Raw genomic sequence first — 20,905 nt, 5'->3', positions numbered from 1 at the left:
ATAGCAAACATGGTTTACATAAAAGATATTTTTCCAAGAAAGTTTATAATAATACAATCTATACTTGAAATCTGAGCCTAAATATAAAGGAAAAGCATTTTCAGAGAGCAATCACGCTGTGTTTATGTAGAAAAAGCGATTAGGTTTATGAACAATCTAATTACCTATTCGCTTAAAACGCTATATAAAATAAAGTTGATTTAAAGATTAATGATAAGTGTCGCAGTTTAAATAATTTTCGTAGTAGGGCTTGGACAGATTCCAAGTGCATTTTTGCAATTTACGTTGCATTGTCCAATGTGCTGCTGTAATACAGTTTAGAATACAGTAAGTCTAAACTGTATCAGCTTTATAATGGGTTGCAATTTAGAAAAAGTAAAACCGCACTCAAAATGCAATTTAGAGCTTTCTGGCAAGAGGAGACACCCAAATTAATAATTTAACATGCCACTGTTTGTGCATGAACAAAGTTATACTGCAATTTTCCTTAGATACGCGATTAAAAAAAATAATTTTTTTGAATCCCCGTGGAACACATTCCATAAGAATCAGCGCTTTTATACAGTATATCACCTTTAAACACATATATTTAAACACGTGTTTACGATTTAAATCAAAACGCAATTCAAATCAATATAAATGTTTATTTTGTAACACATAGGTGACTATTCATTGTTATTAAAAAGACTTAAATTCGATCATGTTGTGATATTTAGAAATATAAATTTGTTTGGTGCAAGTGAGGTTTTATTTAATCTCTGACCAAGGGAAACGTTTCATTTTTTCAAAGAAATGTTTGTTAAAAAATAAAGTCATAGTTCCATGGGAGTCAGGAACCTAACCCACAGCGCCACTGGCACAGTCACATGCTGAGTGCTGAAAAAGCACTACAGAAACATTATCGACAGACAATGTACAGATTTGATAAAGCTATAAAATAATGTAATTAGGCACAGAACAAGTTTACAGCACAGTACAATAATAAATGCTGACCATGACCTTAGAAGCATAAATTACCTTACACTCAATTTAAACACAAGCTGTCTTTAGCCCTCTAAGCTGGTTCATACAGAAATGTAGAGAACCAGGCTCAGAACACACAGCTTCATTAGCGAATACATATGCAGGACAAGTGGAGAAGACGTTTTACAGTGGATGGATTTTTAGAAACATCCCATCAGTGACATCACTGAAGTCAACTCCTAGGTAACTGTCGTCTGGATAGTTTCACAAGAATCAGACAAAGGTTTAAGCATTGCTTGTTCTAGATAAAACTGCAAAAAAAACAACAACCCATAATGTACTTCTTTGCGGCTCTGTTTGCCCAAATCATATATTCACAACGTGAAATTAGAAAATAATATTACGTAACCAAAATCCGCAATATGGAAACAGAACCTGTGTAATTGTTGACAGATGATGTACTTGTAACATTTTTACAAGACGAACTACAACATTTAAAAAATGACTTGTATGTACTTGATATCTCTAATCAATCCACGGCGATATAGTTAAAGCAGAGTCCCCGCACTGCATTAAAACAAAAAGAAAACTAAAACGCCCTGGGCATACCGTTTCGCGCTTCTTATCAGTTGCTCAAAAGTAATTTGACCGTATGAAATGCATAATATCAACCTAGAAACATATACGTGAGCAGTATTTACGTAGTATCGGTGTCAAGACATACCTCTCAAATATTGTAAATCAAGTTAAAAATATCTCAAGACCGATTCTGGTCATAATGAAACCATGTTTCGTGTATGTTTTCTTTAAAGTACCGAGACCAGCAATATACTGTATGTTTATGTTCCAAAATTAATATCGTTTATGGCCTTCACACGCGTTGCAGTATGCTCCTATTCCTTTTATGTTCAGCTACTAAGATTTCCCTTCAGTGGTGAAATTCCATATTAATATTCAATACTACAATGGGCACAGTAAAGATGTTTACTGTAAATCTTTCTAGGACAGACCAATGGACCATGAGTGCCCCTGTCGGTCAACCAATCACGTACCGCGGTACCCCGCATCATCTTGCGTCAAAATGCGCGACGCCATAGCCAATTACCTCTGGTACGTGTCTGTACCTAGCACTTTGAATGGCTGCATCTGTACGTGTGCACAATGTTACCCGACAACCTTAATTAACCCTTTACACAAAAGTTCACAGAAATACAAATACAAAAAGTGAGCTACGAATACAAATAAGGGAAAACGAGAGTAGACACAAGGAATAGGGTACAAAAGAGCACAGAGCACGTTTGGGCAAGGTAATGGCCAAATAAAGGATAAACACAAACAAATGAAAGTACAAGGAGAAGATGAATGCAAACCAACAAAGCAGAAGCTATACGGAAACAAACACACAAAGCGAAACGAATGAAAACGAAGAGAGACAAAGCCAAAGCAATACGAAATCGAAACGAAGCCAAAGCTGAACCTAGCAGAACCAAAGTCGAGCGAAAGGCTGCTTTATTCTGAAAATCTCAAGTTAAATACCAAAGAAGTTGAGATCTGATCGGTCAAGAAGCTGATTACGAATGACGTAATATGGCAACAATGGTGTAATGATGGACCAATGCGGGGGGTATCTGAATACAGGAAGTGGAAAAAAACAAAACATACGGAAACACACATGAGGATGTGACAATTGAACATTTAAATTCTACATAATTTTTGTGAAGACAGGATTTGGAATAATAATCTTCAAATACCCAGATTTTTAAAAAATATATTAAAAATCTTAAAAGCTATAATAGCTATTGTAATTACTATATAATCCTCTAGGGAGTGATAGAGGAGTTTTAATTGCTTTTTGCACTGCCAGCTTATTAGAAGGGTGAGTTGTTGATAATAGATGACCCCTGGTTGCTAAGTAAGCAATCCAGTTGCTGAGGGTTTTTTTCTCTCCTGAATCGTGATAACAGAGACAGTGACATCTCCTAGGGCTCTGAATGGTCCATAATGAATGAATGACAGCAGTTGGAACCAGACCCCCCTTTTTTCAGAGTTTTCAGAAAAGTGGTCAGCCAAACAGATTTACTCTTTCGGTTTTCATTGACCCAGTGGTTTAGCAGGTACAGATGCAGCCATTCAAAAGGCACGGTAAAACCCCATACTGCGGCAAATAATCTGCGGCACGTGATTGGCTGGCCAAAATGACTGACAGGGGCACTCATGGTGCATTGATCGGTAGTGAAAAGATTTAATCATTTAATTTCTTTACTATGCACATTTTAATCCACTTAATATTGAATATGTATATGGAATTTTACAACTAAAGGGAAATTGTAGTAGCCGAGCATAAAAAGAAGAGGAGCATAATGCTTCTGAGGGTCCTAAATGATATTAATTTAGGAACATAAACATTATGTAAACTGTACTGTATATGGCTTGTATTGGTAGTTTAAAGAAAAAATACACACCAGTATTCCATTTCTTCCTAAACATTTCAGGCATCAAAGTCTTACATATGCTTATTTGTACGTGCTTCTTCTGACCATATTACATATTTTTTGTAACGCATACGGCCACCAGTGAGTGTGTAAGAGCCAGCTTACCAGAGCGGTGACGTCACCGCCCTCCCTTGTGAATAGCAGGGCCCACAGCTGCAGGACTGATGGGAAGACCTTCCTTTGGCACAAGCGGCCGGGTCCTTGTTGAGCTACGCCACAGGCCCAGGTTCAAGTTCCCGACAGTGGGGGGCTGACCTAAACAGCAACGGCAAGGGCATCTGCCTGAACCCTGAAGTGTTACATTGGTGTTAGGATTGGGATGGGATAGCCGTTCGCCGAGGTTAGGGAGTTAAGGGGGGGAGAGTGTAATGTATACGGCCACCAGTGAGTGTGTAAGAGCCGGCTTACCAGAGCGGTGACGTCACCGCCCTTCCCTGTAATAGCAGGGCCCACAGCCGCGGGGCTGATGGGAGGTCTTCCTTTAACTCAAACGGCTGGGTCCCTGTTGAGCTACGCCACAGGCCCGGGTTCGAGTCCCCGATGGTGGGGGGGCCAACCAGAAACCCTGAGCGTTACAATATACTTTGTAAAAAGTGATAGTTTTAACCTTTTCTGTGAATACGCTCGTTATCGGAGTAAACAAAAGCATGCTTTTAGAATTTGATTAATAGGGAATATAATATGGAATCGCATATGTAAAGAAATTACAAATGAAACGATATAATTATATTCATGTACTGTAGCACAAACAGTAGTATAAGACTTTCTATTGATATGTGTACAGCTGTTTTACAGCTTTCGACACAACTGCATCTGTGGTGTGATGGCTTAAGTAACTGACTTTTAAGACTGAGGTTGGGTGTTCAAATCCAGCTATTGCTATGAGTTTTCTTTTAACAACTAAACATTTAGTTGAAAAACTAAAATAGCAAATATTATGAACACTATATTGACATGTTTTATATTTCTAAATATCACAGCATGTTCGTACTGTATGTACACAGCGGTACCGCAGGGTGTAGGGCGCAAACCCACATGAGCCCGAAAGCCCTACATTAATGTAGGGCATTTGCCCGGTGCTGCGGCTGAAGAGAGCCCGGCTGGGGTACGCGGTGAGGGGCAGGACGGGAGTGGTAGTGGTCAGAGTGGGGATTAGGAAAGCCACTGACCAGTGCAGCTGACCCACTGTGAAACGCGCGTACAGTCTGGGGAGATCGCCCATTTTCATGTAAATAGTTCCCTGGTTTCGTACCCCTGTATTTTGCTCTCTCTCTTTTCAATTCAAGGTGCTTTATTAGCATGACCGATGGGTACAATCAGTGTTGCCAAAGCAAATGAAAGTAATGATATTTACATTAAACAAAACAAAAAATAGAAGTAAAATAAAATCTACAGACATATTACAGACATTCACAACAAAGACATATTATAAAATATTGACATATACTGTGGCGGCTGGAGCATTATTGGGAGACAGGCTCACTGTTCCTCAGGCTGTGAGAGGAGATCACATGCTGGGCTGCCAGTTCCACTGAGTACCCTCCTCCCTCTCCCAGTAGGATTGGGACCCGTTGTGATTCTGGCAGGTGTGGGAACTCTGGAATTAGATTTCTGAATTTCAGGAAGAATGTTTCTCTAATCCCAGAGTATCTGTCACAGTGCAGTAGGAAGTGCACCTCTGTCTCTATTTCTCCCCGCTGACAGTGGGAGCACAGCCTGTCCTCTCTGGACAGCCAGGACTGCCTGCATGTGTCTATGGCCAGGCTGTGGTCACTGAGCCTGTACTTCGTCAGGGTCTGTTTCTGTTTGTTGTTTCTTATTTTGGTCAAATATTCAGCTAGTGTGTATTGTCTGTTTAGGGTTCTGTAGCATTCCAGTTTATGTGTGTTTGTGTGTGTGTGTCCCAGTGTGTGAGATATTGCTGTTTGATCTGTGCTGTGATGTGGTTGAGTCTGGTGCTCTAGCAGTGCTGTCTTGAGGCTGGTTAGTGTCGGTGTGGCTCAGGTCAGTGAGCCTCAGGACCAGCTGGCTCAGGGGGCTCTGTTTTGGGCTCAGCTCTTGACTCAGCAGGGCTTTGTGGTGGTAGGAATTTTGGTAGCTATTTTTTAGGTGTAGCCAATATTCTTTTCTGTATGTTTATCAATAGTGGGTACTGGCCTAATTCGTCCCTGCACCTGTTGTTAGGTGTTTTTCTCTGCACACGAGGATGTTTCTACAGATCTCCATGTGCAGAGTTTCTGTGGGGTGTTTGTCCCATTGAGTGTAATCCTGGTCTGTGAGGGGACCCCACACTTCACTGCCATATAGGGCAATGGGTTGGATTACACTTTCAAATATTTGGAGCCAGATTCTTGTTGGTGGGTTGATGTTGAAGAGCCTCCTTCTTATTGCGTAGAAAGCCCCGAGTGCCTTCTCTCTCAGTGCCTTCACTGCCAGGTCAAAACTCCCAGAAGAGCTGATGGTGAGACCGAAATATGTGTAGCTGGATGTGTGCTCCAATGTATTGTTGTTAAGTATGAATTTGTACCTGTTTCCCTGAGGTCTGGCTTTCTTCTGGAAATCCATAACTCTGGTCTTGTCCAGATTGACTGTCAGTGCCCAGGTCTGACAGTACTGCTCCAGCAGTGCCAGGTTCTGCTGCAGCCCCTTTTCTCTCTCTCTCGCTCGCTCTCTCTGGCGCTCGCTCTCTCTCTCGGCTGGCGCGCGGGAGTGCTGGCTGGCTGGTTGTGCCAAAAAGAAATAAAACGCCGTTTTTCACTCCACAAAGTCTGAGTCTCTGTGTCCGACCTCGCTGAACCCGAATTCACTACATTATTAATAATGTCTTCCGTGTCGCATTAACATTGGAATGTTCCTTTTTTACAAGTTTAAAAGGGGGCGATACACAAGTGTCTCCTCTTTAACTCTTCTGTTTACAGAGAAATTTCACCAGAGCCTCACAACATTGTCCAATAATGCTCTTCTTGTGTCTAATTTTTAGTTTAGCAGGATTTAAGCTACAGTATATGAATATAATTATATTGTTATTAATTTCTTTAGATACGCGATTCCATAATATATTCCCTATTAATCAAATTCTAAAAATGTCAATATAGTGTCCAGAATATTTGCTATTTTAGGTTTTCAATGAAGCCTTTCAATGGCTTGAGGCGCCTGTTAAATTGCCCCACTGGATACATTGTTTGTAAAGAAACAGGTTTTACAACTCTTTTCCTCCCCCTCTTCATTTTCAGAGTAGAATAGGCGAACCTTCCAATGAAAGACATCCCCGTTCCCCCCACGGACAGACTGACAAATGTTTTATTAGAAAAAGAGATTCACAACACAAAGCTGTGTCGGTCGTCTGTGTAAAAAAATCAGTTTGAACATCATGGGTGTTTTTAATAAGCTGAAGCAACTCTGTGACAAAATATACACTTAGCTCTACCAGACTGTTCATCCTGCTACCAACATTGAATAAAATAATCTTTAGACTTCTGGGTTTATGTCTTTATTTAGGAATTTTATTAGTGACGAGCGCTTAACTTTCTTGGAAAAATGTATTTTATGTGTGGCAAAAAACTGACTTACCTAAACAAAATATATTTACAAATCCTCTCACTTGCTCCATTTCTAAAACTTTTTGCTCATGTGCATTTTTGTATTTTTTTACACCTCTAGCACTTTAACATCCTAATTTTAAGGATTTAATTTAAGTAAAACTATCACTTTTCACACAAAGTATATAAACATACAGTAATATGGTCAGAAGGAGCATGTAAAAATGTTTCCAAAAAAACCACATATTAGACTTTGATGCTTAAAATGTTTAGGGAGAAATGGAATACCGGTGTGTATTTTTTCTTTAAACTACCTATACCAGCCATATACAGTACAGTTTACATAATATGTTTATGTTCCTAAATTAATATAGTTTATGAGCATGTGAAAGGCATGGTGAATTGGAGATTCTCAAAACTTACTTTGTATGATTGGAAACGAATATGTGATCGGATCAACGAAATGCTGTGGTGTTACTTTTTGTCAATGAAAAAATAAAGTCTTCTCGGTTACAAAGGAAGTGGACCAGAGTTATACTTTGAGTTTAGAGGTTGTCCAAGGTCATTCATTATTAATACTATTAGTAATATCTTCATACAGACTTTGATGCATAAAATATTTCTGCATAATTAAAATATTTATGATAAAGGTGGTAGGTTGTGTACTTTTGTCAAACTGAGCAATCTTGCTTTTATAACATATACCAACTTTTTAATGTTTAATGATAAACATGCTGTAATACAGAGTTTAAAATTAAAAGTCTAAAGAGTATATAACATAAATTCTTAAATAAAGATTGTCCATCAGCAGTGATCAGGATTTGAAACCAGGTGTTTTTTGGTGATAGCTCAAATGCTGTATATGAGAGGTTAAGGTTTATTAGCTCCAGCTGGCAGTTTTACAAGGTGATTCCGGATACTAATCTAATTAATCTAATTGCATGCGGTAAAATGCGGTATGACGAAAATGACGCGTTAAGACGCGTACAACACGCCCACTGCGTTGTACCACAGCATATCCAGCTTGTTTTCAATTGCTGCATCTGTATGTATATGTTGTTGTTGATTTATTATTCTGTGGGTCATATTCTCCATGAGATTTCATTCATAGAGTCCGTCTTCATTTGAACACAAGGTCTGTCCAGCTTTAACCAGTTTCTATTTATTTAATTAATTTATTTCATGGCTGCAATATCTTTCTGCCTCTGAAGGCTGTTCATCTTGTGTTTGTCCCAGAAGAAAAATGACTCCTAAAGAGGATTTTTTATATTTCTTCAAGAATCTTTATTATTAATAAATAAGAATTTATTTTAATTCCAAAAGGTGTTTATAATATGCCAGGTTTCCTCGCAATTCTTCCAACAGTTTGTGCTTCCAAATTTATCATATTTTTCTTGTAATTGGTATTTCTTCCAATATTTAATGTGAACTTTTCACTAACATTCTCTCCCTGAATGTGAATTGGTGGATTTATGCAGATTTGAACGGTTTTAGATTCTTCAATTGCTGTGGAGATGCCAACCTCCTTTTCTCACCTGCGATTTACTCTTGTATTCCTCCTGTATTTTGATATTTTATATAAATTTGGAAGGATGTAGCTGTGGAAATAAGTTCGGTATGCAAAATGTACCAATTTGTTAATCTCTCATCTTAGAGTCTCATTTACTTCTTTTCACGTTTCCCCAGTGTTTTCTCCTCTCCCTTTGCTTTGACCTTGCCCGTTTGACCACATCTTGGACTGATCCCTGAGCTTTGAACACTGCATGTTAAACGACTCTCCTTCAGACTCTACCTAGTGCTTTAATCAGGTCCTCTCAGCTCAACCCCTGCCTTTTCGATCATGTCTCTAGTTTCACTTTCTTCTGGCTGCCCTGCTTGCTTCCAGCAGAACAAAGCAAAGCATTATGAAAATAAATTCTACAATTTAAATACAGTAATCACAAGAATTTGTATTGTGAAGAAAAGAAAGAAAGAAATAGTCATTTTGAGGGGTTTATAGAAGTAGTGTAGTGGAGCTAGTTTGGACATGGTGACGTCATCGCCCTCCCTGTGCGTAGCAGGGACCTCAGCCGCCTGGGATGAGGGAGGTCTCCTTTAGCTTATGTGGCTGGTTCCCTGTTGCGTTATGCTGGAGACCCAGGTGTTGCAGGACGAACCGGCGGGGTGGAGCGCCAGAGGGCACGAGCCCACGCAGAACCTTGACAGTCACAATAGCTGACTTTAAACCACATAAAATAGACATATTAGTAATGGTCACTGAGAGGAATGACGAATAAGGAATAAGGAAGGTCTGAAACAAGACAGAAATCCTGGAAGTACCTTCATTCTTGCTATTTTCATTCTTCTCAAGAATTAGACAGGCAGCAGTTTCCATCTATTGAAGTCTTGCTTGAGCTGATTTTCTAGCACCTCTTAATTACATTTGAATGTGTTCTCTAGGTTTCTGTGTATTGAAAGTGCTCAACATTTTATCTTATCCCAATCCTATTGTAAATTAAATTTATTTTTGACCTCCAGGGATATAGATTCCCCAATTCCCCTGTTCTGAAAAGTTGCTGTAGTCTGTGATTACATCTGTGAGAATAGGAAAAGATGTTGAATTTCTGCTGTATATACTGACACCATCTTTATAAAGAGCCTGATTGTGTGTTCTCCTGCTATATCACCTTTCTCTGTATCGTTCTGTAGACGTACGGTCTGAGAGAATAAATCAGTGGTGACAAGAATCTCCTTGTTTTGTTCCCTGTATGAATTAAAGGTGTCTGACAGAATACCATCAACCTGTTCCTGCGCATTTGGTTGCTTTTACATTGCATGTAGCCAAACAATAAAACCATTATGAAAATCCTACAAGTTCCAAATACAAAAGGCTGTAGTACCCTGTCAAATGCCTTATCTGGATCCAGCATGTATTCATTTCAGTTTTCATTATTTGTGTTTAAGGATACAGTTTAGTTTAGCATGATAAGACTACCAACCAAATAGTCATTTTCCACCTGGAATGCTGTCCTCTCAAATATTTTATAATACCTCTAGAATTCAAAAACTAATTATGTAGTAGAAGTATACAGTCTATAATAGAAGCCTGCGCTAGGTCAGCAAGGAGCTTTATATCCCGGGCTGTCCTGATCCTACTATTCGGGACTCGGGAGACACTGATGACATCATGGTCATGGCTGGGATGTCAGGCACGGTGAGAAACCCTAGAGGACTCTCAACTGTTGTCATCAACTGCTCATGGCCTGGCCTTGTGTCCTGCAGAATTGAGCGCAGGAGACCTCAAACTCGCCCTGGTCCTCTTTCTACTGATCACCTGTGGGGTTGACCTGTCCCCACTGCCTCCTTTTCTCCTCAGTCTGCTAGAGGAGTGGTGCTCTCTGTGTGTGTAGAGAGCAGGAGACACCTAGTCTGTCCTGGACTCCACTGTTTCTAACTCAGGGTCATGAGTGAGCCAGAGCCTATCCTAGCAAGCAATGGCCCAACACAGGGGCCTGTACTGGTTGTCAGTCCATCAGGAGTTCGACAGAGGAAACAAGTGAGAACACAGAGAGAACATACAAACTTCACACAAATATCTCTCCAGGTCCGGAACTGAACCAGGGCCCTGGCACTGCGATACTGACATGTTAATCACTGTGTCCCCCTGTGTCTCCCCTCTTAAACAAACCATCAGCCACAATACTAGAATGGAGACAGAACTAGGCCACTTCTTATTCTTCACTAGCAGACTGGCTGAGCCATTGTCCCCCAGTTACAACACCTGCTAGTCATGGACCCAGGCTGCTGGTGCTGTGTGGACTGGATGGGAGCTACTTTGGGACTGTATTCCCTGCAGTGTACAGGCAGATATTCATGTCAGATTCTGTGTGCACTACATCTCGGGGAATTCTGTTAATGTAGGGTCATACCCCTGATATGCCCCCTGTTTTCCCTGGCCTGCTGGGAACTGAAATAGTCTCATACTTTAGAGGAATGATCTCTGGCCACAGCTAAGGGGAAAGCTCTGTACAGGCTGTGCACCTTTCTCAGCTGCCGCCTCTCCCTGACACTTCCTGGAAACATGTGTGGGGATACTGCCTTCCTGGGAAAGCCTGTACAGATTTCTCTCTGTGACACAGCGGAGAACAATTAATGCCCTATCGCTTGTCACCACTAGGGGGCCAAGATACCATCAATTACAGCCCTCTAACTTTCAGCCCGGACAGCTGTGCATAATTTTTTTTTTTTCATCTGAACCACTGACGTCTCTAATTGAGAGCCCTGCATTAAAAGTTCAAGTGGCTGATTAAATTGTTCGTCATAGAACCGCGTCGAAAGCTTAATAGGCAGAGGCGCACAACTGTTCTCTCTCTAACTTGAATTTTTGTTCTTATCTCGACAGAGATTTATCAATCATTCCTAAAATATTTAAACCAATATTTCACCCACCTATTAATTCAACACAGGCACTTTGCCTTCTTCGGAGATATCAGACAGTTAGCCAGGGGACCCCACACTCCCAAACACCCAGCATTGTCCAAAGCTGACAACTCACAGTGGGGAGTCTTGTGCACTACCATTGTTGTCAAGTAGTTTGTGTCTGTTTTAGATCCAGCAGAGTCTGTGTGTCCCTTCTGTAATCCTGTGTGAATTTATGTAAACAGTTTTAATATGGATTTTTTGTTGTTTTAGTACAGTACAGTATGTGAATATAATGTTAATGTAAACATGTTCAGGTGAAATGCAAGTTACATTGTAGTTCAACCAGGATAAATACACATGTATTGTGCTAATTGAATTGGAGGGGCTCCGAGGCTATGTGACCCGAGAGAAAAAAAAGAGTGTGAGTATCTCGCCAGCACTGTGGAGAGATCCGGAAGATACAGAGTGGCTAGTGAGCTCGGAGGGGTGAGTTTAAATGTAATGAACAGTGGAGGAAAAGAGGAGAGATTATCAGGAAAAGAGAGAAACAGAAGGGACTGGATTGGGATTGATAAAACGTCCGGAGAGGTTGAACATCATGCAAGGCATCCACTTTCATTCTCAAAACATTCGGGATCTGCGGAGCGCAGTGAACAGGCAGCAAGTTTCTCAATCATCAGAGGCTGCGATTAAACCTGATGATTTACAGCTGAGAACAGTGCACACAGGATACACATTATTCTCGCTTGATTTATTGTAGTGAGGACTCAATCTATTTTCCTTTAGACAAGGGTACCAATGATTTTGTTTCTTTTGGTTTAAGAGACTCAGTGAATACCTTAAATTAATATTTAAATTACAGAAAGTAAAGAGGGTTATTTGTTGGTTGTAATAAACTGCACGGTAAAGTGAAAAACTGGGCACACAAACCTTGTGAAGTCATCTTGTGATCACTGTTAGAATTACAGTTGAAATTCCTGAAAAGCCTAATATCTTCACAGATTGATTCATGGCTGTTTCAGGAGGAGCCACTGCCAAATTAAAAGTTTATTTTTTGTGCAATTGACTGAAGTGGGCCACAACATCGGTCAAATTAAGAACTTAGGTCATCCCATATCATATATACTGTATGAATTTAATGTTATACTTCTGGTTATAGTTACACTTCTTTGCAGAGAAACAGGTTCTCAGCTACAATACCTGCTCCCTGACTCCCATGATGAATCTCTTCTCTAACCTTAGTCTGGCCTTCAGCAGCCCTGCTGTTGTGTTCAAGGTTATGTCAGGAAGAAGAGAATTGTACCCAGTGCACTTTCTGCTGGGCCAGACCCAACTCCTCTTCTACAAGAGCAGGATAAACACAGTCTCAGGTGGAGGGTCTGTAGAGTGTTTGAGGGGTTGGTGAAGATCAGGATCTCTCTTGAATTCCTCTAGTAGGCTGGGCAAACATTTAAAGTGAAAATTCTTCCACTTTGGAGATGGCTCCAAATATTTTTGGTGCTCCCTCTCTTTAAAGCCCTGGCCAAATACAAAGCCAGTACAAACAGTAAAAATTCAAACTGGACTAAGAACTACACATCCCATTTAAAATGGTGGCGCTTGTGATCTTTGAGTTTAGTCGATGAAACAGAGAGAAAAATCAGTCACATGACTTTGGGCCTGAGTTTGGGAAGCTTAACCTATCAGCAACAAAGTGAAATTTACACGAAATGGTACCTCAAACTGTCAGTTACATGACTCTGTATGTCACTTAAGCCATTCCTATTTGGATTTGTAGTTATGGAGCCAGGAAGACGACCCACCTTCCCTCTGGCTGCCTGACTTGTTGCCATCTTTTACCATTCTGGTCCGAATCACAGTGGATGAGAGAGAGTATGGAGAAACACAGACAAAAAAAAGTGAATCCCAGTTACAATACAGATACATAAACATCAGTATTTACTGTTAGCAATTAAATAAGATTTATAGTTGAAATTTGAGCCTAAATATAAAGTTAAAATCTCAACATACAGAGTAATGTTGGAAATGCACAATTTTTCTGTAGCAGAAATACAGATGCAGCCATTCAAAACAAGCAGGCGATACCGCATTATTTTGCGGTGCCCTTGACGCAAAAAATATACGGATTAATACCGTATATTCTCGCATAGAACCACATGATACCACATGATAATGCAGGTAACATGTTAGTATCCGGAATTTCCGCAAGGTGGAGCTAATAAAGGTCAACCTCTCATGTTTGAGCTGTCGCCATCAAAGTCTTTACCGAAGATATTACTAATAGTATTTATAATGAATGACCTTGGACAAGCTGTAAACTCAAAGTATTGCCCTGGTCCACATTCTTTTTTTCATTGACCGTCTTTGTAAAAGTAACACCACAGCATTTTGTTGATCCAATCACGCATTTGTTTCCAATCATGCAAAGTACAGTTGTCACAATCTCCTCCTTGCAGAGTTTAGAGGTGTAGATAGAAGATTACAATAACGATGGCATAGTCACAATTGCAAAGATGTGCAATGGTGTTTATTATGAGGAACTATGTTCCCAAAGTCCACACCCAAAAAAACAAAGTGAAAATCACAAACTAACCCAAACAAAAAAACAACACAAAGCTATAATACTAAATAGATACATTAATTACTGTACAAAAAAACACTAGATTGTTGCAGGCAGCTCCAATTCTACCCCACAATCCACCTTCTCCTTACTCCCCCTTCCTAACTTGAAGAGCTCCTTTCTTTAGATATGCGAGTGGATGTTTTTTTTTTAAATCCCTGGCAGGACCAGGCTTAAGAATGAGTCCATAAGAATCAAGTAATAGGTTTCATTGCGCTTTGATAGATCGCTTTGACAGAAACCAAATTTCCCAAATTTAATATGTGCTTTTTTGTTGTCAATTTATTGTCCATAATATTGCTATTCTATTTTTTCAAAGAAATGTTTGTTGAAATAAAAGTCACGGCGCTGGCTGGATTTGAACAAATCTAGTCGGGCACCTGGACCACAGTACCACCCGCAAGGTCACATGAGAAGCAGTGAAACAGCCCTACACAAACAGTATCAACTGACATTGTACAGCGTATACTATTCTTGTGTATATAATTATATCATTATTAATTTCTTTACATACGTGATTCCATATGATTCCATATGATATTCCCTATTAATCAAATTCTAAAAGTATGCTTGTTGACTCCCGTATCGAGCTATTCACAGAAAAGCTTAAAACTACCACTTTTTATACACGTTATTTCACATGTTAAAGACGTCGATGCTTAAAATGTTTAGGGAGAAATGGAATACTGGTGTGTATTTTTTCTTTAAAGTACTGAGACCAGCCATATACTGTAATACTGTATGTTTATGTTCCAAAATTAATATTGTTTATGGCCTTCACACTCGTTATGCTCCTATTCTTTTTATGCTCAGCTACTAAGATTTCCCTTCAGTGGTAAAATTCCATATAAATATTCAATACTAAAATGGGCACAGTAATGACATTTAAATCTTTCTACGACCGACCAACACACCATGAGTGCCCGTCAGTCAACCAATCACGTACCGCGGTATGACGCTCGATGGCGTAGCCAATTACCAGCGGTACGTGTTTGTGCCGCACACTTTGAATGGCTGCATCTGTACCAATAGAAAATAAATGGGTTTTGACATCGTAAATCAGTATCGATCAAGGTCTCCAAAACAAACAAGAAAAGTAGCATTTTCAGAGAGCAATTACTTTGTGTTATATAGAATATAGAGTAAGTTAGTGGTTCTCAAACATTTTGGACCAAGTACCACCCCTGATCAAACCAAAGCATCCAACTACGACCTACTTTAACTACTAAGTCTTCTTCTCATAGGAACCACAGAAAATTTCGGTGACCAACATGAGCACGCATGCGTGCACACACTCACATACACATATAATAAAAATAGCACTGAGGACTTACCATTTCAGTGAGAGGGATGAGCCTGTTTAGTGGAGCAAAGCAGATGTGAATTCCTTGGTTGAGCCTTGATACAATTCACAACTTTGACAGCAGATCTAACAGTTTTTAAATCCTCTGGCATTTTCTTGACAGCCAAGGCCTCGCAGTGGATGCTGCAGTGCGTCCACTTCATATCTGGAGCACTCTCTCTCTCTAATTCGTGCAACTACACCGCTGTGTCTGCCTGTCATCACTCTAGTACCGTCTGTACAGACTCCGACGCATTTTTCCAGTCGATGCCATTTTCTTCGATAAATTCATTCAGAAGCTAAATATTTGCTCTCCTGTAGTTTTTGTTGGTAGCAGCTTACTGAACAGAAAGTACTCATGGGACGTACCTTAAAAATCATATCTAACTTAAACGAGCAAATTGGCCAAATCAATGGCATCTACAGACTCATCTAATTGCATTGAAAAGCAGTTGCTCATCTTAATGAGCTCTATCAGTATACTTTTGACATCATCTGCCATATCAATAATTCTACGAGTGACAGTGTCATTCGAAAGGGGCAGCAGGTCGAGCTGTTTAGCAGCTTTATCTCCACACATAATATTTGTCAGCTCTTTTGCCAACAGTAAACAAAGTTCTTCACCAGTAGTGTGGCCTTTACCTGCTTTAGCAATCTGCAAGCTTGCATTTTTCCCCTTTTCTGTTTCAGAAGTCGGTCTCAGAAGTTAAAAGAAGTTTTATTTCATGCGCATGGGAGCAAAACACAGAAATGCTCGTGTATTTTTCTCAAATTAACCTAGAACAGTCCTTAAATATTTTATTATTATCTATTACGCTTTCCTGTGCTCACAAGATTGGCATTGTTCCAAAATCACACACATTCTCCTACCTCCCTATTTGCTGAAGATAACTTTTTTAAATACAAGTGGTCACTTACGTTCATAACATGCGTTCCGATACAATGGTATAGAATCACATAGTAGCACTTGTGTCCACTCAAGTACAAGCACAAACTATATCATAGCACGTAGGCTGGGTATTTGACACTCTTTTGATTAAAATAGAAAATATTAAAACCTGACCCAATTTGTCAGCTCACACAACAAATTTCCAGGGTTATCTGGCGTACCACCTGGGGGAGCGTCACATACCACCAGTGGTATGCGTACCACAGTTTGAGAACCATGGGAATAAGTGATTTATGAGCAATCTAATTTCTTATTCTTTTAAACAGTGAAATTTCAGCTGCAAAAGATTGCACCAGAGACAGCACCAGCACTGCTTGCCATAAAAGTTCAGGAAAGGGGGAATTAAGCCATACTACAGTAATTTGGTCATTAGTAATAACAGTTTAAAATGTACATAGATTAATGTAAACATGCTGGAAACTTCACAATTAAAGAGCTCTGTAAGACAAGAAAAAAATTAGAGAAACCTTAAGCTTTTTAAGGCTCAAACTAAAATTCAGTCTAAAGAATTATGTCAAATGAAAATTTAGGACATTTAAGTGTTAGAGATGTAAATAAATACAAAAATGCACATGAGAAAAAAGTTTTAGAAATTGAGCTGGTTGTAGGGGTTTTGTGCATTTACTGGGACAATTATTAATTGTAGCAGTAAGTCACAAAATGATTCTTTGCGGAATAACTCAGCAACACACACACAGATACTAATACACGAGAATATATTATTAATATATAAAATGTGCATATAAACATAAAAGATCTTAAGAGTGAGGGTTAGCAGAATACATAAGGTATAAAATCAATCACGAAGAGTAACAAATCAAGAGACATACATTCAGTAAACCAATCATTTATACTGTTTCATTAATGAGCTTTGATTACAACTTCTACACTAGATACTTAAAAGCAAGTATGTCAGTCATAGGAATTAAACTGATATCAACTGGGGTTGAGGTAACAATTGAATTCTCAAGCTATAATGCAGAATGTTGAACACTCATCCAATTTATGTGGATACAGATCTCCTGCAGACGCAAAGGAACACCGACAGGCTATTTCTGCGTCCAATCAGCATCCTCTGGCCTGGTGCCAGGCAGTCCTGGTGTGAGGTGTGGGAGAAGGAGGGAGAGATTCCTGCTGCGGAAACTAGCAGAGTTTGTGCACATGAAAAGTGACTGCGAGTGCTAGTCCTAAATACTGAGATTCAGCTGTCGACAGTTCCAACCGTAGTTCACTTGTTGATCAGGCGAGCATTCTTGGTGGGGTACCAGCGGTTCATGAGGCTTTCTGCTGGGCTAACCTCAGGCGGATCCTTTGGTTACGCGCAGGCGACCTCCGATCTCGACTCTTTGAACAAAGTAAAGTCCTGGCACTCGGATACACTGGCCATCATGTGATTGTCCGAGCTGAGTCTGAGAATGTCCTGGAGGGGCCCCTTCCTGGAGGAACTTTGGTTTCTTATTGGTTGAAAGTTTTGCGGGCATTCGAGACCCACGTGGGGTTACCCTGTCCTACCAGTTCCTGATTGGCTGATCGAGGTGGAGGATGAGTAACCATGCCCTCTGACATTAGGGTTTAAACAATCTGGGATGAGACTCTCCCAAGGAATCTCCCAGAGAGTAAGGCGCCAGAATGACCATTTATTAGGATGGATGGAGAATTTCAGCCTTGGGAGTTGTTCCATATCAGGAAACTCTATAAGATAGAAAAACACTTTAAATCTGAACCAAATGGAATGGCCTCTCTGTGTCCAACACCACTAAGATGAGGGAGAGAGAGACTGGCAAGGGAGCAGCAAACTTAACTCCTATATTTAATAAGCCTTGCCGCTACATGGTGTTACTTTGAAATAAGCAAACAGAAAAAAGTCATGACCAGACATAGTGCAGAAAAGGGATGCAAGGACACTTGCAAAACCTTAGATATACAAAAAGCACAGAAAGCCATGTATTACAAAGAACATGTGAACATGAAGCAGATTTGGCAGAGAGTGAGGGGCTTGAATAATCAGGTGCATTTCTGGCAGGGTGAGAATGAAGGTTTGATGGGTCATAAAGAGTCAGAAAATTAACACATATGAAAAACAGTACTTTTATCAGAAAGCTTTACAGTATATGAATTAGTAGCAAACATAGGAAGGCTTCTCAAATAGTTGAGCATTCAGGTAGATCATGAGGGGAAATGTTTTGTAAATATATTGTGTTAAAGCAAGTCAGGTTTTTTTTGCAACACATAAAATACATTTTCCAAAGAAAGTAATTTAGCTTGTTACTAATGGAACCACTAAATAAAGAAATAAATATAGAAATCTAAAGATTTTTTATTCAATGTTGGTAGCAGGATGAATTTAGGACTCGGCAGCTGTCAAGTTAAGATCAGTATATATTTTGTCACTGTGTCTACGGTGGTAGATGGTAACAGTGAAAACAGATATTTAAAAATTAATCTTTTTGAGAAGGAGATTATAATTATAAATCTAACAGGATGGGGAAAGCTTAGAAAATATGTATAGTAAGATTGATCAGATCAGTATGCAAACTCATTTAGCAAACAGGGTGTGAGTGACACACCAGTATAGTTTAGACCCTATTTTTTTCTGAACCAGGGAAAATCTGATCATATTTCTCTATAACAATAACAAGAAACTTTATTTAATATAGCACATATCCAAGTATCTCAAAACAATATAGCAGGTGTAAAAACAGTTATAAGGACCACAAATTACAATGTAAATACATATAAGAAAGACAAGCAGTTAGAAGTGCTACCGAAGTTAGAAAATGAAGCAGATACAGACACTAAAAAACAGCTTTTCTAAAAAGAAAGGTTTTGAGGTTAGATTTAAATGCACTCAGGTTAAGTGACTCTAATATCACTGGGGATACAAATCCAGAGCCCTGGGGTGTAGCTAGAGAAGGCCCTGTCACCCACAGAATGTATATGTTCTTGAGGACAGCTAGAAGACCAGTCAGACGAATGAAGATTGCAATTCTAATCTCTTTATCCAGCACAGGGGAGCTGAAGCCTATCCCAGCAAGCAACAGCCCAAGGCTGAATACACCCAGAATACACAGAATACTGTACATCACAGGGTAGACAAACAGATACACACACACTCACACCAGGGCCAGTATTTGCATAAGCCAATTAACCCTACCAGTATGTAGGTACCTGTAGAGTACTTGGAGAAAACCCACATGAACCCAGAAAGAACATGCAAACTCCACACATACTGTACCCCAGAAAGTTCAACGTTACATTCAGAAATACAATCGAGAATAGTTTTGTGGTATTTGTTTTGATGACACTTTGCTAAAATTTATAAAAAAATAAATATAATTGGTGAGAAAGTAGTTCTCCTTACTGATAATTAAAGGACTTAGAAGTCAAAGGAAATGATTTACGTTGCTTAATTTTAAAAACTAAGTTATACAGGCAGACGCGATCTGTGCCTTAAGCGTTTCAGGCTGCAGACGGCTCATTCTGTATTACAGAGCTCCGCGCCTCCTCCCTCTCTGTGCCGCCTCTTTTCTGACACAGTGCAGTGGGTGGGGAGCTATTTTCCCAGCCTCTGATTGGGGAAAAAAAGACCTACTGATCTGCTTCATACCATAGGAAAATAGTAGAATATGATTTTTTTCTTTGTGTTTATGAAATTCAAGTATTTTAAATGTTTAATTAAAAAGTAACTTACAGCGTAAGTTTCCAAGCTGTTCACGAGGAAGAAAAATCATCCGTTTTAAGTCATGCAATTCCTAAGTTAGGCAGGGACATGTCGTTTTTTTTTTCTTAATAAAAACTCAGTCGCCCATGGTGCCTCCAGTTAAGTTGTAGAGATTCTTGTTTGAAGGTGTCGGTTGTTTGACTATGTTACATGTGGGAGTATGTGTAGTCACGTGTAAAAAGTGTGCAGTGTTGTATATTTTTGGGAGGAATGGGGTTTGTTTAGTTTCATTATCGTTGTTTTTTTTCTTTTTAGTGGGATTTGTATAGTATATAGGGGCTGTGTTTGTGTACTGTATGCTGTTTATTGCTTCACATTATTATTGTTTATTATTTTTATTTTATGTGTTATTATACTTAAAACCCTGGTTGTTGTTTTTTTCTTCAAATGGGAATGTTGTTTTTCTCAACATATCTACAAACAACAATAATAAAATCTCCAGTTCACTTACTCCAGTGTTGGTAATTTACATTGAGATTAATTTGAAGAAAACAACAACAACTCTATAACTAATTAAAATAACTATAAGAAGATAACATAATAATAAAATATACTAATATTTGTGAAGCAATTTTTATTATGGTTAAAAGTCAACATCTTTCTTTCTGTTTTCCTTTTCATTGTAACTCTGTGTGTTACCTTTTTCCCACTGTCTCCCTTCCTGACAGTTTCTTCTTCCTTCTGGACCCCAAATTTTGAAGCAGCAGTTATCTTCATCATCCTCATCCATGGACACTCTGAGATGATAATGACATGATGTTGTATATTACTGGAGAGCTGGGTGTTGTAGTGAAGACTTAAACAGAAAGATGTGGGTGAGCTGTGCAGATGTTCAGCCATGCTCCTGTCTTTTTATCTGCAGGATGTCATGGTGTAGA

At 39.4% G+C, this 20,905-nt stretch overlaps 2 protein-coding genes across 2 annotated transcripts in view; both read left to right on the top strand.

Annotated features, from left to right (window-relative positions):
* The window catches only part of LOC102696300 (protein NLRC3-like), a 128,319-nt gene extending 107,593 nt beyond the window's left edge, over nucleotides 1-20,726 (top strand). The window contains exon 4 of the mRNA XM_069180127.1: nucleotides 20,696-20,726. Coding sequence (XP_069036228.1) covers nucleotides 20,696-20,726 — 31 coding nt within the window. The remainder of the gene's footprint in view (nucleotides 1-20,695) is intronic.
* Nucleotides 1-20,905, top strand: part of LOC138223989 (growth arrest-specific protein 6-like) — a 310,946-nt gene that overhangs the window by 244,371 nt on the left and 45,670 nt on the right. The gene's annotated exons all lie outside the window — the stretch shown is intronic.

The sequence above is a fragment of the Lepisosteus oculatus genome, chromosome 18, assembly GCF_040954835.1.
Source record: "Lepisosteus oculatus isolate fLepOcu1 chromosome 18, fLepOcu1.hap2, whole genome shotgun sequence".
NCBI classification, from domain to species: domain Eukaryota; kingdom Metazoa; phylum Chordata; class Actinopteri; order Semionotiformes; family Lepisosteidae; genus Lepisosteus; species Lepisosteus oculatus.
This window is presented reverse-complemented; position numbering and strand designations above follow the sequence as displayed.